Source organism: Meles meles, chromosome 13, assembly GCF_922984935.1.
Source record: "Meles meles chromosome 13, mMelMel3.1 paternal haplotype, whole genome shotgun sequence".
Lineage (NCBI taxonomy): Eukaryota > Metazoa > Chordata > Mammalia > Carnivora > Mustelidae > Meles > Meles meles.
In genome coordinates, this window is record NC_060078.1 from 56,357,168 (window position 1) to 56,382,025 (window position 24,858).

General features: G+C 45.5%; 1 protein-coding gene across 1 annotated transcript in view; it reads right to left on the bottom strand.

The window, feature by feature from the left end:
* The window catches only part of PIK3AP1 (phosphoinositide-3-kinase adaptor protein 1), a 113,175-nt gene extending 90,831 nt beyond the window's left edge, over nt 1-22,344 (bottom strand). Inside the window, exons 1-2 of the mRNA XM_046026197.1 lie at nt 22,194-22,344; nt 14,075-14,491 (exon numbers count right to left, since the gene is read on the bottom strand). Of these exons, the coding sequence (XP_045882153.1) occupies nt 14,075-14,491; nt 22,194-22,206 (430 nt within the window). The 5' untranslated portion in view covers nt 22,207-22,344. The remainder of the gene's footprint in view (nt 1-14,074; nt 14,492-22,193) is intronic.
* Between the last annotated feature and the right edge of the window lie 2,514 nt (nt 22,345-24,858).

Here is a 24,858-nt window from a genome sequence, read left to right on the forward strand (position 1 = left end):
GGTTAAAGCCTCTGCTTTCGGCTCAGGTCATGATCTCAGGGTCCTGGGATCGAGTCCCACATTGGGCTCTCTGCTCAGCGGGGAGCCTGCTTCCCCTCCTCTCTCTCTGCCTGCCTCTCTGTCTACTTGTGATCTCTGTCCCTCAAATAAATAAATAAAATCTTAAAAAAAAAAAAAAAAGAATATCCACTTTGACCTTCTCCCAACATCACCTGTCTTTGGATTATGAACTAAACTCGGGTCATCGCCATCACTCCAACTTTCCGTGGCAGCTCCTTGCCCCTTCCCACCACAGAAACAGAAAAGTCCCACCCCTCTGCCTCCCACGGAACAGGCCTTCAAAACTCGGAAGGCAGTTTCCATGGCTCCAGTGAAACTTCTTTTCTCCACAAACTTATTTCCTTTAAAGGTTTATCATCTGACAGAATTTGAAATTCTCTCCTTCACTCCGTTCAGTCATTTCACAGTTTCCTGAGGGCCTGATACATGAGCAGCACAGCCAGGCACTGGGTACCCCCAGTCTCCTGAGGGGGACAGTAATGGATGGAAGGACGGATGAATATCTGTACGTGCCTCCCATTAAAACAGTTAACACGTCTCCAGGGAAGCTGACTAACACAGGATAGACGAGCAGCCTCTTCTCTGACCCTAGTACTTCTGTTCATAAACCTTCTTGTGGCATTTACTGTTTTTGGAAGGTGACGTTGCTCTGTCGACCATGTTTAGCTCGCCTCCAACTAAAACCACTACATCTTCTTACAAATGTTACTTTTTTTTTTTAAAGATTTTATTTATTTTTTTTGACACACACAGAGAGAGAGAGCGAGAGAGGGAATACAGCAGGGGGAGTGGGAGAGAAAGAAGCAGGCTTCTTGCTGAGCAGGGAGCCTGACGTGGGGCTCGATCCCAGGACCCCGGGATCACCACCTGAGTCGAAGGCAGATGCTTAACCACTGAGCCACCCAGGCACCCCCAAATGCTACTCAATTTTTTAAAAGATTTTATTTATTTATTTGACAGACAGAGATCACAAGTAGCAGAGAGGCAGGCACAGAGAGAGAGGAGGCGGCAGGCTCCCTTTGGAGCAGAGAGCCCGACGCGGGCCTCAATCCCAAGACCCCAGGATCATGACCTGAGCTGAAGGCAGAGGCTTTAACCCACTGAGCCACCCAGGCGTGCCATCCCAAATGCTACTCTTAAAATATTTATTCCTTCGCTCTGTTTTGCACAACTGTTCAATTATTTTCTTGGACTCTGTGCTGAATTTTATATTGATCCTTACTAATTTCCAACTTATCTTTAGCCCACTCTTCCAACCAACACACATTTAGATGAAGTAGAACACCTAACATCACCGCTGTCTTCAAATTTAAGGAAAGAAGCAAAATGCTCATTTTAAAACGGAGTGCTTGAATAAAGCTACTGTAGAATTTTAGACATTCTAACCATTACTCTGAGAAAAATGACTAACCTGCCTGAAGGCCATGGTTAACTGGGCTCTGTGTTATCATTAGGTAACCATACGCATAGCTTTTTTTTTATTTTTTAGAGACAGGAAGAGACAGAGGGGTGGGTAGGAGCCGATGGAGAGGGAGAGAGAATCTTAAGCACATCCCACACCCAGTGCAGAGCCCGATGTGAGGCTCGGTCTCAGGACCTTGAGATCATGATCTGAGATGAAATAAAAAAGCTTAACTGACTGAACCACCCAAGTGTCCTACCACCTGCATAATTTCTGCCATCATTGGAAGACACACCCTTTCTTCTCTTTTCCAAGGTGGACGCTCAGGAAATTCATTCTTTCCGTAATGGATGCATTGAGGAACTATCAAAGAAGCACTTAGGATATCTCAGGTCCCCTTATTATTCAAAAGGAGCTCTCAGACTTCTGCCTCATAACACTGGACACACCTGGCATTAGGTAATTAATGGGACAAACGGTGGTTTAATGGTCCTCCCCTAGACACATAATCTTTGCAAGGGCAGGAATCAAGTTGACTTTTTCATCACATCTTCTCAGGACCTTGCAGAGTGCAACCCCCATGACAACCACTCCATAAACTCAATAAATATTTGTTAAATATAAACATAAATCAAGTCTCATTTCTGCCACTAACTGTGTAACATTAGTAAGTCCTCGAATTCCTCTGGGTCCTTCTTCATTCATTTTAAAGTAAAGGGAATGGGCCAGATCATCCCAAAGTTTCCTTTTCTAATGTTAATATTGTATATTTTGATTCTGTGAACTCAGAGGTTTTCTGTCCCTATTCTCCCATCAGAGAATCTTGTTTCCAGAGTATGGACAAGTTATAACCACATGAACACCCTAGACCATAAAAGGGCCTGGGGTGAAACGATGCTGAATGACGGGTTTCTACAATCCCTGGGACTCTGATTTCCAGGTGAATACAAAATAAAAATAAACATTCAGGCAGCCAAATGAGTGTACAATTCTTTCAGTATTAACATTTTTCCTGAAAAACTTCTAACACAGAAACCCTTCATAATTACAGCCGGAGACCTTTGGCGACACAGAGAGATGCTTTGAGAAATGATATTCACAAAGTTCTAGAAAATGAAAGGGGGAATCTGTTCCATAACAAGTAACAGGTTGACTTCGTCAGGAATGCTAAATCCGTATCCTGCAAGAGAAATGTTTCCCCACATTTTACATGCTCAAAAAAAAAAGGGGGGGTCAGCAGCTAGCATGAATATTCTTCTGTCTGCTAGCTTTGATGGGTGTCTGTCTTTCTGCAAGCTTTAACTACAATTATGGCCTCAGACATTAGCTGCACATGTAAAAGGAAACTTATTTAGTCCACTTTTAAAATTAGAGCACTTTCATTTCATCATCAGCCTCCCCTCTACTTCCTGTGTTATCAGATGTTCGAGAGAGAGCCAGCAGGCTGTTTGTGAAACTGGCAACTTGGCAGACAAAATATGTATGTTCAACCAGCATTCTTTGAAATAAGAAACTGATATGAGTCTAGCCTTATAAGAGCGATAGGGAAGATAAACATATGCAGAAGGCATAAACCCAGAAGAAAAAGTACCAAGGAATTTCCAAAATGACTAAGCCAAATCTAGAGGTCTCTTTTGAACTCTTCAGATATCTTCACTTTAATGATCTCCTTTAAAGAGAACACATCCAATTTAATCTCTGCTATGGAGGGACACACCCATACCCCCTCACGGAGCAAACAATTCTGATTGTTAGTTTCTATAACAGCATACTGATTCTTTTGGGGAACAGGATGTCATACGTGGTCTGTTTTTACACATGGACCCAGTAAAAAAATGTGTACTCTATCAACCCTGTCTTGCTTTGAATCAGTTTCAAGTTTCTCTTTAGCTACATCCCAACTACATGACACAAGACAAACCCGCTCTGGGGAAATGGTTGATGATCCAAATGACACCAGCAGCACAGGCGCCTAAGAAGAATACTCATGAGAGGGATAGCTTCCTCTCTAACAGAAGCATTCAAAAGTAAGTAAGATGGGGCGCCTGGGTGGCTCAGTGGGTTAAAGCCTCTGTCTTTGGCTCAGGTCATGATCCCAGGGTTCTGGGATCAAGCCCCACATCGGGCTCAGCAGGGAGCCTGCTTCCCCCTCTCTCTCTGCCTGCCTCTCTGCCTACCTGTGATCTCTGTCTGTCAAATAAACAAACAAAATCTTAAAAAAAAAAAAAAAGAGTAAGTAAGTTTCCCCACCAAGAGTAAGGAAAATGGACAACCATCCATGAAAGTGCCCATGCATGCGGCCATCCATCCAACTCCAATGAACTGAGTGACACGGAATTGATATTCTATTTGTCATGCATAAGATATCAGCAGTGGAGACCAGTGTTTTCTTTAAAAACATAAACACAGTGAAACTAAAATAGCTTCCAAGTGTTTTTCCCCCACAGAAAAGGCAATTTTATCAATTAGATTTTGCTCATTTCTTGGGTGTCTTGGAAAACCAATCAACCACTGTTTGCCTAAACTATAGCATATGACAAGCCTACCGTGGTTCCAGTAATTTCTCCAATGGGCAGACAGAGTCATGTATAGCATAAATCATCCTATTTCCTTGGCCACCTCAGACACACTCTCAGTCATGTGAATGGCAGTGGAAACTAAATTGAAAAGCTGTCAAAACATCCTGTAATAATAGGGAAATTAACAGACCTATTTTGTCACGCGTATTTGCCTCCATTTCCCCCCCAGACCCATTATTTTCCTATAGAGCCACATTCATAAATCCACACGTGGACCGTAATAAGCAGTATGTGTAAAATATTAAATACATGCATTTTTTCATTCCCACAGCATCATGTTATATTCTCCTAAGACTTAACTTGGGGTAACGTCCATAAACTGAAAGCTATTGTGATGTCATTTAAGGTTCTGTTTAAAATTCTATTGTGAAGGAGAACTTGTTCGCTGAAATAAAACACTATACCTTGATGGAATTTTGAAAACTATCAGATTAAGACCCAGCAATGCAAAGTAAGCTATGTTCAACCACACACAGTAGAACCACGTGGATTGCATTGGCTGTAAAAGTCTCAGATGTTAACCTGCATTCCCCCCAGCTTTTTATTTATTTTTATTTTATTTTTAATTTTTTTCCACGTCAGGTTTATTAAGGTATAATTTACACACAGTAAAATTCATACTTTTGGTATACACATTTCTGTGAGTTTTAACAAAGGTTCCATAGTCATGGAACTACCACTACAATCAAGGTACAGAGCATTTCTATCACCCTGAGAGTTCTCTTTTTTTTTTTTAATTAACATACAATGTATTATTTGTTTCAGGGGTACAGGTCTGTGATTCATCAGTCTTACACAATTCACAGTGCTCACCATAGCACATACCTCCCAGCTTTTTGAAAAGGATAAGAACGGATACAGGGTGACTCGTCCAAGTGACGTGCCCAAGGAGGCAAAAGCGGTTAGTGTCAGAGTCCGTGAAATATACACCAATGTTTTCTTACTTCTCATCATAAAGACAGTATGTAGCACCCTAAGAGGACATCAATCCAGATTTGATTTGACAAGTGTAAAAATATGACTCAATGATAAGCAGCAGGCTTTAGCCCATATGGAGTGAGTAAAGGTGCAGATATCACAACAGTAAACAAACCAATGCCCTATCTCTCCCCCTTACCCAGAAGATCAGTCCCATGAGGCTGAGAAAAAGGCCAAGGAGTTCATATAAACGAATTTAACCTGAATTCAACCTACTTGGATTAGCTGGGTACAAGCCTAATTCCTTCCTCTGGATCCTGGAATTCCCCACGACTCCATCATTTCTCTCTTTTAAAATTCCTAACTGAAAGTAAAACATGAACATAGTAGAAAAAGGGAAACGGCAGAGAAATGTCTAAGACAAAAAGCCTTCCATCCACCCAAAAGCAACTACTATCAAAAATTTCTTGGGGCACCTGGGTGGCTCAGTGGCTTAAGCCTCTGCCTTCAGCTCAGGTCATGATCTCGGGGTCCTGGGTTCGAGCCCCGAGTCAGGCTCTCTGCTCAGCAGGGAGCCTGTTTCCCCCACTCTCTGCCTGCTTGTGATCTCTCTCTCTCTATCAAATAAATAAATTAATTAAATCTTCTTTAAAAAAATTTCTTGTGTATCCTTCCAAGAAAAAAAGCTCTCTATGCATATATTGGTTTAAATGTAACTTTTTAAAATTATATATCTACAAACACCCTGTTTGATTGTCTTCACTTAGGTAGCCAGGAGCTCAGTCTCACTGGTCCAGATGATAACCTGGTCATTTCAAGGACAGAAATCTGTTGTTAATCAAAGCTAATGCTGTCTCAACTGACACTGAACTCCTAGAGCCTGGGAATACAGCTAAACAGCTAACAAAATATAGAAAGGGATGAAAGGAAATAAAAAGACAAAGAGGTATTATATATAGGCCAGCACCTGGCAGACAGATGTTCATTCAAAACTTTCTAAATGACTTATTGACCAAATACATGAATGAATGGAAAAACCAGGATAGGCATATTGTTAATACATATGACATTTAACGTATTAAATTTTAACTGATAGGGTTCCAATTCTCCAAAAAGTGAGCACCCTTCTTGATCTACACTGTCCAGTATGGTAGCCACTGGCCACAGCTGGCTGTTGAACATTTGCAGCGTGCTCTCGAAGTGTAAACTATATACCAGATTTCAAACACTTGGTATTAAAAAAAAAAAAAGATGTAAAATATCTCATTGATACTATTTATATTGATTATATGGTGAAGTGACAATATTTTCGATATATTGGCTTAAGTAAGCCATATTAGGGGCGCCTGGGTGGCTCAGTGGGTTAGCCTCTGCCTTCAGCTCAGGTCATGGTCTCAGGGTCATGAACTCAGGGTCCTGGGATCAAGTCCCGCATCAGGCTCTCTGCTCGGTGGGGAGCCTGTTTCTCTCTCTCTGCCTGCCTCTCTGCCTACTTGTGATCTCTCTCTCTGTCAAATAAATAAATAAAATCTTTTTTAAAAAAAAGAAAGAAAAAAAAGTAAAGCCATATTATTAAAATTTTTTTACTTTTTTTTTTTCTGCAGCTACAAGAAAACCTTAAATTCCACATGTGGCTCACATTGTACCTTTTTTGGACAGTACTGCTCTAGAACGTAGCCCCCATTACAGCAGTGACTACATCTGTCTTTTCCCTGCTCTACCCCAGCACAGGACATTGGAAATAGTAGATGCCCAGTGAATATATACCGATGAAAAGCCGGTTGTGGTCTATAGATAAGGTCATGAGTAGGCCCTGGACTGGATAGCAGGAGGTCCTTGTCCTGACCTTTTATGGACAAGCAGCTGCGTGACTTTAGACAAGACTGAACCTGCCTAGGCGTTGTTTTCCTCATCTTTAAAATGGGCACAAAAATAAGGTCTTCCTTATAGGGAAAACTGCAAGGACCAAATCAAAGAATGTTTATAGAAAAGGGTAAGACCTTTGTCAGGTTCCTCCTGAGTTCTAGTATTCTCTACCACCAACAGTCCCAGAAGAAGCAAGATGCAAAAAACATACCGAAATAACAGGGTAAGAAAGTAACCAGAGAAATTCCTGTATCTAGTATTTCCATCCCAATGTATGATAGAAAAATCAAGACAAAGACAGGTGTGAAGGATATTCTCCCAGAAGAGGAAACTTGAACATTCATCACTCCCTCTTCACTACATCTCACCAACCAACCAACCACAGTTGACAAAGAGACTTGCTGATACCTTCCTCCAGGGGCCACAGGAAGGCTAACTAACTGGGAGGAGGCAGCCTCCTCTGGGCTGCTGACGAAGCCGCAGGGGCGGCCAATTGTACCGTGCCACCTGGGGCTCACGCTCTGTGGGGAAATTCATAATCGTGGGGGCCTCAGAAGCCTCAGGGGGAAAGTTCCATGGGCCCCCAAGTCGACTCGCCCTTGTTAATTGTTTCAGGCGCAGCTCCCAGGGTGAACTTACCTTATTCTACAGGGCGGGCAGGGCACCTGGCATGGGAAACCCAAAGGACCCCGGGACATGCTGCGGCTTTTTAGCGAACAGCAGGGTGGATGTCAGCTACCCCAGCTGGGCACCTTCTCCAAGTCAAAGATTACTGCAGAAAGGGAATGAGGGTACTGAAGAAAGTATCCTTGCAGGGGGACATTTAGGGAGGCTTCAGGAGCCCACTGCAGAGTGGTTAAGCCACAACAGAGAAAGAGCAGATCCAAACACCCACAGCCTTGAGGCAAGAGAGCAGCAGAACAAAATTAGTTGGGTTCAAGGGGCCAAAGGTCAGATTCTCCCCTCAGCCTCTGCAGAGAACCACAGAAGCCCCAGAAGTGAACGACTTACCATCAGTATGGCCACGGCACGAAGGAGAGCAGGGAGGGTGCAGTGACTTCCCCTTTGCTACAAGGGTCTGACCCTCCCCCCTTCTCTGAGGGCTGCTCCCTGTGACGTGGAAGCAAGTCATGCGTGTGGCCAAGCTCCAAGCCCCTGGGACCTCTGCCCCGTGACCCGCCTCATCACAGCCCACAGCGCCTGAGCTGCCGCCTGCTCCTAAGCAGAAGGCCAAGGGACAGGGCACCAGGCAAAGAACAGAGCCCCCAGAACACGGCTGTGCCTCAGAAGCAACGGGCAAGGCTTGTGGAAATTCACCTTCCTGGGACTAACCCCCGTCAGTCTGGGGCAGGAGCCCACTCACTGGCTCTTGAAACAAAGTGGTCTAGAGAACTCAGGGAAGCTTCCTCATCCCTGATACTGCTTCTTCCATGAGCTTTCTTCATCCCCCTTGTCTCCCCATAGAAAACAAGGGCAGTGAAAGGAGACTTAGGAGAAAGCAAGGCAACGTGGAGAGCATTCTAGAGTCCGAAGGCCCTCAGTTCCAAAGAGAGCTGTTTCCGTCTTTGTGCAAGTCATTTATACTCTCTGAACCTTAGTTTTCTCGTCTGAGAAATGACAATAAAACTATCCACCCATGCAGGGTCGTGGCGGAGGAGAGGAGGGGAATAAATGCACATAAAGTGCCCTCTGCGTTACTCCTAATAACTGTCAAAAAAGCATTTCTCCACATGTGTATCTCTACAAGAAAAACTGTACATGTAAATAATGGACTTAATCAGGCATAAAGGGAAAGAAAAAAAACAAAAAAAACAAAAACCTGTAGTAAGAGGAGCCATGGATTCAGGTCATAGGGAGACGGTAGGAAGACACCCAGAGCAGTGATGCCGCACTGTCTCCAGGAGTCTACAGAGAGAAGAGCAGGGAAATCCATAAATCCACAAAGATTTAGGCACAAAGCTGAAGGAAGATATGTTGCAACATTATTTGTAAAAGGGGAAAATTGAAGAATAATTTACAGGTATTTTTTTAAAATTATTTTAAACATTATGATGAACATATGTTTACTTCATTTCAGAAAAAAAAATTGTTCCTTTTTATATTTAGGAAAAGATTTTAGAATCCATATGATGAGCTGAAAGCATTTTTAAGTATCTTCTTCTAAACTCCAGTAGAATATTCAGATTAGAACATTCATATCAACAAAGGAAGCCCAGATATGCACATATGCCTCTAAATGTTCCCCATGGGAACAAAAGGCAAAATACACTATAATTCTGGGTACCACCGGAACTGCTGAAGTACAAGCATGAAGGGGGACAGGGGAGGCAGAGGGAAAGCAATGCGTATAAAGAAGCAGGTGAGATCTCCAGTATAATACTGAATAATATTAGATCTCCAGTATAATACTGAATAATATTAGAAGAATAAGGTTTACTGCTTCCCTTCCCCCGACACACACACACACACACACACACACACATACACACACACACACGCTGATAAGAACTTTGAAAACCAAACTCAGCACCACCTAACAAGTCCTTTCCCACACAGATTAACAATCTATTTTTGTATTCCAGGGAGATTTGCAGCAAAGAATACAGCTCCACTAAAAAGAGGAAATAATTTCTATGCTGTACCTGGGTTTTTCTCACTTCCTTATTTTAAAATAATCACCCAACAAATTTAAAAAAAAAAAATCCAGAACAATAGTACAGTGTTCTGCGCACTAGGTATATATCACTGCAGACATTTTGCAACTAAACAGAATCAATTCCAGTGTTCTGAGTAATTTGCCATCTTCTCGGAAAACTTATAATGATATATTACAGTGCTGGGGGCTGGAAGAAACCTTCCAAATCATGTGGTCCAACCCCATCATTTTACAGATGAAGATCCTAGGAAGCAAACTGTCTGCTACAACACACTAAAGACTCTAATTAAAACATCTGCTCAATTTTAAGGTAGCTGACAAATTTGGAGAGGGGGTGGGAAAGAAATAAAACCTCGAAAACACTTTTTAGTGGAATGGTAATTGTGATCAGCAGGCCTATCAAACGAAAAAGCAGTAAGGATTGTGATGGAAGCATAACCTTCCTCTAATGTCAGGACCACTTACATCTGGAAAACTGAGACTAAAAGTTGCCAGAGCTCACAAATCGAATTTGTGAGAGGGGCAGAGGAAGAGAACTCAGAAACTCGTCTCTGAAGTCTGTCGGCCTAAGCACCAAACAGTGGCCTAATTTTATACGTAAACTGACAGGTATCAAGGAGTCACCTGGATGTGATGGTGCCTCTACTTCCAGAAAAGTGGAGATTGGAGAAAATGGTCCATGCACTACAGAGGGAAATGACCACCGACCTGGCAAAGGAAGGGGGGCTTGGACCCTTGCTCACATACTCAGCGGACCCTTGACCAACAGCATCAGCATCATCTGGGAACTTGTTAGAAATGTGGAATTTTGGGCGTCTGGGTGGTTCAGTTGGTTAAGCATCTGCCTTCAGCTCAGGTCACGATCCTAGGGTCCTGGGATCAAGTCCTGCATCAGGCTCCGTGTTTACCAGGGAGTCTGCTGCTCTCTCTGCCCCTCTGCCCTGCTCGTGATCTCTCTCTCACATTCTCTCTCTAAAATAAATAAAAACTTTAAAAAAAAAAAAAAAAAAGAAGAAAGAAATGCTAACTCTTGGGCCCCACCCAGACCTAGCAAGTCAGAATGTGCATACTGACAAAATCCCCAGGTCCTCCTGAACACAGGAAAGTTTGAGAATCACTTGTTTAGAACAATGCAGCAGCAAAAGAAGTATAATTGACTACCTATAACCCCATTGACTCTAAGTTTCTGGAATAATTATCTTATTACCAGCTCTGCTCTCTAAAGTTTTGATCTTTAAGTTTTAAATGTTCTAAAATTTAGCCTAAATTTCAAATAGTCTCAGTGAATATCTTAATGAGTAGTCATGTTTTTCCAAAAGGTACTTCAGTGTTAAGAAAATATACATATATACACACATACACAAATGCTGAGAGCTTTACCATTTTTAAGGATTACATGGATTATAACTTGAGGTCTTTTTTTACATTTACATTCTGCTGAGGTCATAGGAGAAACATGACCAATATTTCTTCAGGGGAAAATTAGAAACCCCAAGGAGACCTGGTGTAGGAGGAAGGCAAGATTTACAATATAAATGTGTTTCCAGGGCACCTGGCTGGGTGGCTCAGTCTGTTAAGTGTTTGACTGTTGATTTTAGCTCAGGTCATGATCTCAGGTTCATGGGATCGAGCTCCGTGTCAGGCTCTGTGCTCAGTGCGGAATCTGCTTGGGATTCACTCTCCTCCTCAATCTGTGCCTCCCCCCCAATAAATAAATAAAATCTTAAAAAAAAAAAAAAAAAAAGAGGGGCGCCTGGGTGGTTCAGCAATTAAGACTCTGCCTTCGACTCAGGTCATGATCTCAGGGTCCTGGGATCAAGCCCCGCATCGGGTTCTCAGCTCAGCGGGGAGCCTGCCTCTCCCTCTCTCTCTGCCTACTTGTGATCTCTCTCTGTCGAATAAATAAATAAAATCTTTTTAAAAATTTTTTAAAAAGAAGAAGAAGAAGAAGAAATGTGTTCTTGCTGAAAAAGAGGAATTTCACATAAGGGAATTTTATGGTCAAGAGGCTATGAAGATCACATGGCCCACCCATGACTCCAAAGCTGAATCCCTTTAGGGGACGTCAACAGTCTCCACTCACATACTCCTAGGGGTGTGGAACTCACCACCTCCAAAGGCAATCTGTTCCACCTTTGCATGCTCCATCAGAAAGGTTTCCAGAAATTTGTCTCCCTATAACTTTCAACAACCCTTCAATCAGTAACTCCATAATCACTGTCCCTATTATTAATTCAACCCCATTATCAATTTCCCATTACATTTCCTTTTTATTTATTTATTTATTTGTTTGACAGAGGGAGAGAGCAATCACAAGTAGGCAGAGAGGCAGGCAGAGGGAGAGGGGGAAGCAGGCTCCCTGCTGAGCAGGGAGCCCGATGCGGGACTCGATCCCAGCACCCTGGGATCATGACCTGAGCTGAAGGCAGAGGCCTAACCCACTGAGCCACCCAGGCGCCCTCCCATTACATTTCCTACTGGGATTTTCTTTCTTAACACAGAAAGTCGAAGATACAAGTCTTATGTATTTAATTCTATGAGAAAGGGCACCTTGTTGTAGTGGGCTATGTGAAAATTTAATTTTTTGCTTTTATTTTGAGGCACCTTAGGAAAACCTCATGTGTACTAGAGAAGTATCAGAATAAGTTGTCACAAGTTATAGAGAATATAACTAAGGGCATAATCATATCAGAAACCTAGTTTGGGATAGTACTGTTCTTAAACATTGTTTTAACCCTAAGCTTCCTGGGAGTCAAAGCATGTATGAAATGGTGAAGAGAAGGTGATGCTTTGGAAATGTTCGAGACTCTCTGGCCTTGGGGAATCATTGGTTATCAACCCTGGAAAGTATCTCAGATCGAGTCTCATTCTGGCCTCTTACAGGGAAGGAAATGGAAACCCAGAGAGGGTAAGTGACTTTCCCAATACTGAGCACCTAGTTAGCGCCATGGAGTGTCCCTACCCCTGCTCAATGCTCTCTCTGGCATACTTCTAGACTCTTGAGTCTGGAGTTTGTTAAGGAAGCTTGCCCGCCGTAAAAGCCAGAGATACAGCACCACATTACTGGGCCGACCAAGGGCCATGACTATGTGTACCTGAAAAGAAGCCATCCTGGCACACACAGACCCCTCAGATCCCAAAGTCCACGAGTCTAACACCACGTGAGAAAGCTCTATTGGAGCCATAAGCCACTGCTCTTCCTTCTCTTTCCTAGAACTCCATCTGTTCCTACCTATCCACTGATGCTGAACTGCAGAGTTTCTACCGAGAAGCTTATTTTAATCTCCCATTCAAATAATCTCTTTCTGATGACAGGTTATTTGTTCCCAGAACAGAAACACCACAGAACAAAAACACCGTGGAACACTTCATTCTTTTGGAAACACTTAAAGCTGAAGGCTCAGAGCATACGGAGCCAGAGTCCTTAGTAAAAAGTAAATGATTATAGGCGATCGATTTATCCACGCATCTAAACATTAGGCTCTTTGAAGCGATATTAAAAGAATCCTTCCTATCAGGTCTTTTTTTTTTTTTTAAATAACACCACTGGAATATTTTAAAGAGCAATCTGTTAGGTGATGCAGCATGAGAAGATAGCACAGGGACAATAAATCCACGGAGCCCTGAATGACAGGCTGGTGGGTCATAGTGACCTGTCCATGAGATCGTAAGGGACCACAGCAGGGACAGAAGCCCATCTGCAGAAATAGCTACTTGTGCTTCAGTTCTTCGTAAGTTTAGGCAGATCAAAACTCCCTCAAGGCGACGAGGAACAATCATGTAGGACTGGATTATGTGCATTTTCTATCACTGTGGTCCTCTGAAGTAAAGAAAAGCAAACCCTAGAAGAATTTCTTATCCAGGTGAGACTTCTTTTATATTAACGCTTGTCATTTATATCACAAATTAGCCAGGATCCCACTAGGCTAAGAGATCTGGCCCTATTTATTGGTTTAGAGCAGGCCTGTTGCTGGATAAAAGCACCGAGGAAGCTGTATCAGCTTTTTCAGGTCACGGGGAATTAGTGAATTCTTGATTCAGCCCATCAGAGGAGACAGGGCAGATGAGTTCCAGCAGGGATAACTGAGCCCCGTTAAATCAACCCATAACTGTCCAGGCTTCTTGGCTGGCATCAGGTATGTAAGACCTCAAATAGCAAGGGAACAGAGATAAACACAGAGCCCACTCAGAGCCCACAGTGAGGCAAAAATAGAAAGCAAAAGAGGAAGAAGAGCTGTGACATGCCTCCATCCCAGAACGCGCCTTCCGCTACTGTTCATCAGAGTGTAGGTCACACTTCCTGGGGCCAATGAAGTCATGAGCCCTGGCCAAGGGGACCAGAACCTTCCCACTTTAAAAGGAGAAACAGGGCAAAAGACAGAAGCTCAGCTAGTGGGAAATAGAGAAGAAGGGTATTTCTCTCTAAACAAGTTGTCCAAAGTGACACGTTTTCCACAACAGTCGTAAGGTCCCTGATGATAAATTGGAAGCGGCTTACAGGCAGGAAAGCTGTCTCACCCGAAATGCCTGGGGCCTGGATGAGACTTTTTTTTTTAAAGGCTTGGTTAGCTTTCCTTGAGAAGACAGCCTTACCTTCGGAAATGGCCTTCTTCACCACTGCCACGTAGGTCTCAGGCTCGTCATCACAGGTGAGCTCCTGCCAGTGCGCCCAGTCGGGAAAGTAGTCCAGGAACTCCTCGCTGTCCTGCACCCCGCACAGCAGCCGCACCACGCGGTGGGGGGGGTGGAAGGCTCTCTGCAGCGGGGGCAGCAGGGCCGGTTGGCAGAAGCACTGCACCAGCTCGGCGGACAGGAGCACCATGACGCAGCGGGCGCCGAGGAAGAAGTTCAGGTCCTTGGCCGAGAAGGAGGTGTCGGGGCTCAGCCTGTAAGTCAGCATCTTCTGGCTGCGCACCTGCCGGCTGGACAGAAAGAGGTCCTGGAGGTACTGGCACCACTCCTCGGCATCCGGGCTGTACACGATGAGGATGTCACATCTTCCAACCGCCCCTGAGTGAGAACGAAGCAGAGAAGCACGGTGACACACCTGCTCTTTCTAGGGCGCCCATGACCTGCGCGATAAAGCATGCAGACGGGGTCCTGGCCCCATCGTCTTTCATAGTCTGTCCCTACCCGGAGCTGTCATACCTCTCCCCCTACTTCCGGCCTGTGTGCCAGCCGGACCTAGACAGGTCCCTGTCTCTGCCCCGAGACGCCACGCCATTTCAGAACTTTCCAAAGCTGTTGTTTCTGCTGCCATGCTCTTCCACCCCCAGCTGAGGCCAGATAAGATGATGATGACGGCAATGATGATGATGACGACACCAAGAGCAAGCACTTTCTGTAGAGCTTCCTGTGTTCCAGACGCTCTTCCAAGCACATTGCCTAGTAAACGCCTTTAATCATTGCAGCAACCTTACAAGGTAGAGAATACTAGCAGCCCCCCCCTTTAAAGATGAGAAAACAAAGGTGTGGCAGCTTACGTATTTTACCCGTGGTGACAGAGTCGGAATTTTTTTTTTTAAAGATTTTATTTATTTATTTGACAGGGAGAGAACACAAGTAGGCAGAGAGGCAGGCAGGTAGAGAGGGGGAGAAGCGGGCTCCCTGCTGAGCAGAGAGCCTGATGCGGGGCTTGATCCCAGGACCCTGAGACCATGACCTGAGCCAAAGGCAGAGAGGCCTAACCCACTGAGCCACCCAGGTGCCCCGACAGAGTCAGAATTTGAACTTAGACAGTTTGGCTCCAGAACCTGGCTCTTTTCCAAATACAGTGGTTAGAAGCACAGGTACAGAATCAGGTGGCCAGAGTTGGCATCCTGGCTCTGTGAATTGTTAGCTGTGTCACCTTAGGCATATTACTTTAATAGTCTAAACCTCAGTTGACTCATCCTGGAAATGGAAATATAATGGCAATATTTATCAGTGATTTGTGAGAATTTAATTAGATATTTCATATAAAGTGCTAAGCACAGCACTTAGCATGTGGTAAGCCTTCAATAATTGGTAGCTGGTGTCCTCCTCCTTGCATTAATAGAAACAAGGCATGAACATAAGCAGCAGCTGTGGGTGATTTAATGCTTTGATGTACATAATACCATTGGTGGGGGGGGGGGCGCCTCTGTGGCTCAGGTCATGATCCTGGAGTCCCCGGCTTGAGTCCCGCATGGGGCTCCCTGCTCTGCTTCTCCCTCTGACCCTCCCCCATCCCATGCTCTCTCTCTCTCAAATAAATAAATAAAATCTTAAAAAAAAAATACCATCAGTAGGGTGTCCCTCACCATGGACATAGGCTTTCTTCCTCTCATAAGACATAAATGCCAGAAACAGAGTCCAAAGCCTCAGAGAAGCGGTGAGTTAAAAAGAGCTTTGGAGGATCACCTGGCCCAAACTCCTCATTTACAGATAAAAGAAACATTTCATCAGGGAAGATGAAGGGACTCCCTTAAATTCACACCCAGCAAACTAGTCACGAAGCCAAGACTGAGCCTCAGGGTGTCTGTCCAGTCCTCCCACCAGTCCACCTGCTGCCTCCCATCAGGGATTCGGTCAAGAATCATACAAATAGGGGCGCCTGGGTGGCTCAGTGGGTTAAAGCCTCTGCCTTCGGCTCAGGTCATGATCTCAGAGTCCTGGGATCAAGCCCCGCGTCAGGCTCTCTGCTCAGTGGGGAGCCTGCCTCCCCCTTTCTCTCTGCCTGCCTCTCTGCCTACTTGTTATCTCTGTCAAATAAATAAATAAATAATATTTTTTTTTTAAATGCAAAAGTAAAAACCAGCAGCCACCAACACCCTCCACCTATACTGACAAATATACTAGCAGAATCATGTCAACAATTTTTTATAAATGGGCTGGAAGGAGAATAAGATCTTGGGGAAGGCGGGCTGTGGTCCCACACATTAGTGATGAAGCCACTGGTGATGTTTTCAATGGGTGGTAGAGAAATAAGGAAGAGAGAAGAGTATTTCCGAGAGCATAATAAGTACTCTTAAGAAAGCAACTCAGGGGGCGCCTGGGTGGCTCAGTGGGTTAAGCCTCTGCCTTCAGCTCAGGTCATGATCTCAGGGTCCTGAGATCGAGCCCCGCATCGGGCTCTCTGCTTGGCGGGGAGCCTGCTTCCCCCCTCTCTCTCTGCCTGCTTCCCTGCCTACTTGTGATCTTTGTCTGTCAAATAAATAAATAAAATCTTTAAAAAAAAAAAAAAAGAAAGAAAAGAAAGCAACTCAGAACTTGGAACAATGACTGACTTAGCAGGAAAAGCAAGTAGCAACTTTAGAATGCCCTGACATGTGGCCATGATGGATGCCACTTTTATGAGGAGACAGTGACCCAAAGCAAAGTCAACCAACAATTTCACATGACACATTCTGGGGTCAGGGAGGGAGTGAGAATTCATTTCACCCTGAATCCTGCCTCAACACGACTTGTTCCTCTGTTACCAGCACAACGCAGTATCTGCTGGGCGTCAAAGACCTCTAGTCATCAAAGGGAGTGCAAATATTAATAATGAGGGAAACTGGCTGTGGGATATATGAGAACTCTAACATCTTCAGTTTTTCAATAAATCTAAAACTTCTAAAATAAAAACCTTAAAATACAATTTAAATTTAAAAACACTTAGGGGTTAACCTCTTCTGTATGGAAAACATGGAAAATGTCTCATTCCTGGGGTTCTGGTGTTAAATTTGACACTCGACTCCTCCCCCCACTCCTTTGAGCAAAAGTACTTGAAAACAAAATGGTTAGTGCCTCAGACTCATTAATATAACAAGCTACTCGGTCACCCACTTGTGGCGTGACTTGAGACCAGTATACTAAGTCTAAGCAAATTTTGCCTCAGTGTAAATGAGGACAAGGAAATCTATCACCTTCTTGAATTTTGCTTCACTGCTGAAACTGAAAGCTGGGGAAATTCTAAAAAAAGTTCCAAAGTGGAAGTTAAAGTTCCTCCATGATATGCTAAATAACATCACAGGACCAAACACTTTGTCAGCAACTCTCTCTTGTGCGGGGACACTCCTTTCGTCAAGGATAAATCCCTGCCTATATCCAAAGGTCATTTCCTCACATGTGCCAAATCAATTCTCCCAGTTTGTTTGCTTATTAAGAAAAATGAAATCTCTGATCTCACGGATACATGGAATTTAAGAAACAAAACAGAGGATCGTAGGGGAAGAGAGAAAAAAATAAAACAAGACAAAACCGGAGAGGCAGACAAACCATAAGAGACTCTTAATCATAGGAAACAAACTGAGGGTTGCTGGAGGGGAGGGGGATGGGGATGGGATAACTGGGTGATAGACATTGAGGAGGACATGTGATACAATGAGCACTGGGTGTTATATAAGACTGAAGAATCACAGACCTGTACCTCTGAAACCAATAATACATTATATGTTAATTAACTGAATGTAAGTTTTTTAAATGTTAAAAAAAAAAAAAAAGAAGAAGAAAGAAAAAGAAAAATGAAATCCATGTGGGTGCCTGGGTGGCTCAGTCCATTAAGCCTCTGCCTTCTGTTCAGGTCATGATCCCAGGGTCCTGAGATTGAGCCCCGAGTCTGGGTCCCAGCTCAGCAGGGAGTCTGCTTCTCCCTCTCCCTCTCCCCCCTGCTCATGCTGTCACCCTGTTTTCTCAAACAAATAAATGAATAAAATCTTTTATAAAAAAGAGAGAAATGAAATCCATGAACCAAGAGGTGTCCATAAATCCTAAACAGAAATGAGGATGGGTCTTTGTCCTTGTAGAGCTTTAAGAACAGTCTGGGCTGTAGGAGAAAGCAATGTGGGTAGCAGCGGGCGTGGGTGGAGTGGGGTGGGAGGCAGGGGAGGAAGGTTTGCGGCAACAGGGAGTGACTACAGTGGTTAAGAAAGACAGTGACTGAAAAAGAGCTTCCTTAGAAAGATTCAGAATCCACCTGAGAAAAGAAGAGGGGGGAAGTGACAGGTAGCTTTTCAAACTACCCAGCCCAGACTATTTCTTTAGTCTGCAAGTGACTCCGGTTCCCCGGTCATCTTTCCTGAGCACCCTACTGAAAAGGGTTGTGAGCTAGGGAAGGTGATCAGGATAGGGAGGGGTCTGGTAATGACTCACAGAAGGAGCTTCCAGACCCTGAAGCTTTCAAGTTTAAAGACTTGATGGGAGTACTGAGGGAACTCAAGAATCAGATGGGAGTTACTATCACAAAAAATTAAATGTACCTTCAATTTAAAAAAAAATAGGCAAGAAAAGGTATGCAAGCTTTCTCCAAAGATCTGAAGGCTGACACACGGAGGAAAGGATTCTGGTCTTCACCCAGCCACAGACTCAGTCACTTGGGGAAGTCACTTATGGCTTCTTTGTCTCCTCTCTCCCACGTATAAATGCAATAGATGCCATCAGGAGCCAGGGTAGGCTCATTCCATTTCATTTTATCTTGCTTCCCACGCTCTTTCAAAAACAAGGAGACAAGATTCTCCTTGATTTCAATAAGCAATGAAGTCTTTCAAAAAAGTAAAATCCAAATGCTTATCCTTCAGCAGAAGGAAATTTTAAGACCACACGATTCAGCCTTAAAAAGAAATGAAGTGCTGACTCATGCTACAACTCGGATGACCCTTGGAAACGCTATGTTATATGAAAGAAAACACAGAAGACCACAGACTGTATGATCGCATTCCTATGGAAGTCCTGAGTAGGGAAATCTATAGACACAGATGCAGCCGGAGGAGGGAACAAGAGGGTGATAGCCAAAGCAAGGAAAGTTTCTCTCTCTTTTTTAAATGTGTACCCCTCTTCACTCATTTCTCAAAATGAGTTTCTTTCTGAGGTGATGAAAATGTTCCAAAATGGACCATAGTGATGTTTGCACCTGTGAAGATGCTACAAACAAACACACACTGAATTGTACACTTTTTGTTGTTTGGGAGTTTTTTAAATTGTGTTCTTTAAATGGGAAAAGTGTATGGTATGTGAATTATAGCCGAATAAAACGGTTTAAATAAGGGAAAGGAGGAGGAAGGGGAAGAGAGGTAGAGAGAGGAGGAAGACGAAGATCACATGAATGAATGGCCCAGGTGACTCCGCACCCTATCATATCTTGTCAAGAGGTATTCTCAATGCCACCACGAGTCCTTGCACCTCCAGACCTCAGAGAGCCCCAGGGACTTCAGAGGCCCAACTCCCACTTTAGGACCTGAAGTGGTGTCTCACCACAGTGCATGCTGAGAGTAGCAGGGTTTGACAGCCCTAACCATTACCGACATCAGCAGAAGCCACTACAGAGCCTATAAATAGCCCCTGGTCTGGCCACTGAGCTAGAGTCCCCATCTGAATAGGAGCACACTTTTCTAGCCCCTTCCGCCATGCCCTACTGGAGTCATGCACACAGGACACTAGATGAAGGTGGTTTTCTCTGTTTCCTCTAGCCAAAGGCTCTTCCAGCTTGCTGTTTCTTGCACTGAACAGCCCAGGGCCTGTTCTCAGCCATGGAAAGAGGTGGGAGCTTCACCGACCTCAACTCCTACTTCCCCCCAATCACCTTCTTATTCCACCACCTGCTCCTTGTTCCTTAAATACACCATATATACCCATTTACTGTTCCTCTGAATAGAGCACTGTTCCCCCACATGACCTTTCAGATCTTCACTCAAATGGCCCTTTCTCCATGAGGCCTAATCTGGTCACATCCTTTAAAATTATAAACCCAGGGCACATGGGTGGCTCAATCTGTTAAGCATCTGCCTTCAGCTCAAGTTATGATCCCAAGGATCCTGGGACTGAGTCCCACATTGGGCTCCCTGCTCAGCAGGGAGCCTGCTTCCCCTCTGCCCCTCCCCTCCACTTGTGCTTGCTTGCTCTCTGTCTCTCATAAAAATAAATAAAATCTTTTAAAAAAATAAAAAGATGAAATTTTTTTTAAAGATTTTATTTATTTGACAGATAGAGATCACAAGTAGGGAGAGAGGCAGGCAGAGAGAGAGAGAGGAGGAAGCAGGCTCCCTGCCAAGCAGAGAGCCCGATGCGGGGCTCGATCCCAGAACCCTGGGATCATGACCTGAGCGAAAGGCAGAGGTTTTAACACACTGAGCCACCCAGGCACCCCAAAAAGATGACATTTAAACCCAATCTCCTCTACCTCCTCCACCCCCTCTACTGTTTTCCCAACGCACTTAACATATCATGAATTTCCTTATCAAGCATATTGCCTGCCTTCCCCCACATTCCATAAGCTCCCTGGGTAAGAGGCTTATGTCTGTTCTGATTGTTGAATATACACCTGACACCTAGAACTCTTGCCTAGAAACTGCAGGCACACAATAAATAATTGTTGAATGAATGAATTTCCTCTACATAACTCTATTTCAGCTTTTGAATGGAACGTGTGGACTATGAGCCTATTGTTACCACGATACAGCTTCTTCTAACCTCCAGAGCCCACTGGAGGGCCACAAGGCTAAAGCTAGCCATTTTCCCACTCCCTTTAAAGAATGAGCCTGTATTACCAAATCTAATAGAACTCTTACTGTTGACATTCTCTACCCCCCACCCCATACCTCTCACCCCCAACAATCCCCCAAACCCCAAAACCCATCCAACCTCCACCCTGCCCCAGCTTCCAAAGCACCATGAGGAGGCTAGACCTCAGGGGATATGGGGACAGCTGGCTCTTCATTCTAGCATCTGCCCACATCCTTCAAGCACAGTATCTTCTCCTGGCTGACTAGATTTTAGTTTTCAAGAGGTTTACATCCTGTTTATACATGTGATCTCTACTAAAACATCATAAAATGGATGAGGAAAACACAAGCAACCCTACTGCAAATACAGTAACTCTCATCTTCTCACCTAGCAATTCCCTGTTTACTCATCTCCTTCTTGCACAGGACTGTAAACTAACTCCCTGCGAGCAGAGACCGGGCTGTCCTGGTCACCACCGAGAACACAGGTGGGTGCACGATAACTATCCTAGTGCATAGTAAGTGGTCCTCAGTTGTAGCTGTTATCATCATTATCACATGGTTTGCCCTGGATCTCAGAGAGTGAGTAACTTTGGCAAGTGTACACACCCATGAACCAGAGAAGAACCCAAGACGAATCAAAAGAGACTCCTGGCACCTTTCGATGGGTAGATTACCCAGTGGACTTCACTTTTCCCCACTCCCCAAAATTCTGCAAAAGACGTAAGAGAACTAAAGCTAACGGAACGGTGTTCCTAGATTTCTATGGCAACTCTACATGAAAAGCAAAGCCCAGGACGGGTTAGAGGAAGGGGGCTTGGGAAGGTGGCCCAAGAGCCGCCCTCCTGACTGCCTGAGCGCCCCCTATTGGTCCAATGGGGCCCTAAGAGAAGCATTTCCCAGAAGTGGGCAAGTGGGGTTCTCCGCCTTGTTTCCACGGGACCCCGGTTCACGGAGTTGGAGGAACAGGGCAAACGACTCTCAGAAGCAACTAGAGCCAGTCAGAGAGAGGAAAGGAGGCTTAGAAGACGGGGGACAGGGGAGGCGCAGGCGAAGGCAGGAGAGAATCGCGCCACAGGCTGGGAAGGGGCACATGGGAAAGCTGGGACGGGAGGTTTGCGCCGGAGAAGCGGGAACGAGGGACAGAGCAGAAGCGCACAGATCCCGCGCGGAAGACGCAGAGCACGGAGCGGCAGGGTGCTCGGGCCGCCGGGGTGGGCGAGAGGGCGCGCCCGCGGGGAGGCTCGGGAGGGGGCCCGGGCCCGCCTACGCACCTGAGGCTGCCATGGCGCCGGGCGCAGCTCACCTGCCCGGTTCGCTGCGTGCGCGGGGCCGGGCCGGGCGGCGTCCCCGGGGCGCGGGCCGGCAGAGGCGCGGGGCTCCGCGCAGCACCAGCCGCGGCTCTGGCGCTTCCTCCCGACGGGCTGCGAGGACCGGCCGCGGGGGCGTGTCCACAGGACCCGCCCCGCCTGCGGGGCACTGCCCGCCGCACCTGCACCGGTGGCCGTTGGGGAGGGGAAGTGAGAACCCCCACCCCACCCGCTAGCTCCCCGCATTGCCATGGGGGCTTCGCGCCACGTGCGTCCCACTCCAGGCGAAACCGGCCTGAGTGACCGCCAAAGGGCAGCCCAAGGCGAAGGGGGGTTGGGGCAGAGGGAGGGAGAAGGTGGAGCTGCCGGACCTCTGTGACCTGGGGCAGAGGTGTAGCTGAGCACAGCTGGCACAGCCATCTCCCCATCCCCTGGGGCTTTCTCCCTGAGCCACCACCCCAGCAGAAAAGGGGAGGGGTCAGGAAGAGGAAGAAGCACCTTCCCTGGCACCTGGCCCTGGGTGCTTAGCGTTGCCCTTGATTACCCTCCAGTGATTTTTCTGTAATTCCTTGGACCTGGTCTCCTGATGGCACGAAGGACAATCTCCTATGACAAATGCATGATACAGTTACTGCCTTTTAGGCCTTTGAGGTGGCACTTATCATGTCTTCATGTTGGAGATGAAGAAACATGCCAAGCGCCTTGCTCCCTTGCTCAGATGGACACAGGGAATAAATGCTCCCTGAGATTCCAGCAGGCCTGAGTCCAGAACCAGAGCTCTCCACCGACCCTTGTACTCACCTGCCTGCTTTTTGCTCTCCTGCCTCTGCCTGCCTCTATATCTGATCCAAACAGCCCTGGGCCCTTGGAGTCCTCAAAAATGCAGGATCCAGAAGATGAATCCGGAGAGCAGAGATGAGGGAAAGACAGGGTTCAGGCAGAGGTGGAAATAAATGAAGTGGATTTAGGAATGGAAATATCAGGGCTCAGGCCTATAATTATAATTTTCTACAGCTGCCATAAAAAATTACCGCAAACTGGGGCACCTGGGTGGCTCAGTGGGTTAAAGCCTCTGCCTTCGGCTCAGGTCATGATCCCAGGGTCCTGGGATCGAGCCCCACGTCTGGCTCTCTGCTCCGCAGGAAGCCTGCTTCCTCCTCTCTCTCTGCCTGCCTCTCCGCCTAGTTGTGATTTCTCTCTGTCAAATAAATAAAATATTAAAAAAAAAAATTACCGCAAACTTAGCGTCTTAAAATAACACAATTTTATTTTCTTACTGCTCTGGATTTCAGAAATCCAACAGGAGTCACACTTGGCTAAAATCAAGGTGTCAGCAGATCTGTGTTCCTTTCTAGAGGTTCTAGAAGAGAATGCATTTCCTTGCCTTTTTCAGCTTCTAGAGACTACCCACATTCCTTGGTTTATGGCCCCCTTCCAAAAACCTCAAACCCAGCCACATAAGATCTCTTTGACCCAGCTTAGGATATCACATCTCTCTCTCTCTCTGACTTTTTTATTTCCTCCCTCTTCCACTTTAAGAACATTGATCCCACCCGAATAATCCAGGAAAATCTCCCTTTTTTAAGGGAGACCAACAACCCTAATACCGTCTATAACCTTAATCTCCTTTGCCATGTGACATGACATATTCATGGATGATAGGGATAAGGACGTGGACATCTTTGATGAACCATTACTCAGCCTACTAAGGCCTGGAATTCTGAAAGAGGAGATGAGATCAATCCTGCTATACCTCACACCTATTTTCCATGTTCAGGCCTTCTCTGGCCTCCAGATCAGGTTAGCTTCACCTTCTCCCTCCCACTCTCTCCACTCCGCCCCCCTGCCCCGCCATCAGGCACTGTCACAGCCCTGTACTATTTTCTAGTAGAAATAACATAGCTATGTTTCTGCAATTATGTTAATTTGTGTCTCCTCCACGCAATTTTTTTTTTAAAGATTTATTTATTTATTTATTTGACAGAGAGAGATCACAAGTAGATAGAGAGGCAGGCAGAGAGAGAGAGGGAAGCAGGCTCCCTGCTGAGCAGAGAGCCCGATGCGGGACTCGATCCCAGGACCCTGAGATCATGACCTGAGCCGAAGGCAGCGGCTTAACCCACTGAGCCACCCAGGCGCCCCTCCTCCACGCAATTTTAAGTCCCTCAGAGGCAGGATCCAAGCTTGTCTTTTTCACCATGGAACCTCTAGCAATTGGAGCCAACTCTGGCATAGAGAATATTAATATACTCAGAAAGTATTTCGATGAGTGAGTTAGTGAATATGGCCTGGAAAGCCTTCAATTTGAGACTGAAGGATAGGGAATTTTCAGGCACTGAAAATCACTGAACTTGAAGGAGGGGAATATGAGATGTCAAAAATGGGTTGTCCATAATAAAAGCCATCAAGAGTAAGGAAAATGATGACCGGAAGTCTAGAAATGTTGAGTTTGAGGGACCTGTGGGTGTCTTCGGATCTCTGTCCTTGCAGGAGAGATGAGGGCCTAGGACTGACCAGAATCGTCCCCCTTGGGGTTGAAGCTACATGAGTGGGTGGGGGGAGATAAAGAGCAAGAGCCTGGCCTCAAGGGCAGAACCTGAGGGAAGGACCGTGCTCAGGGGCCACAGGA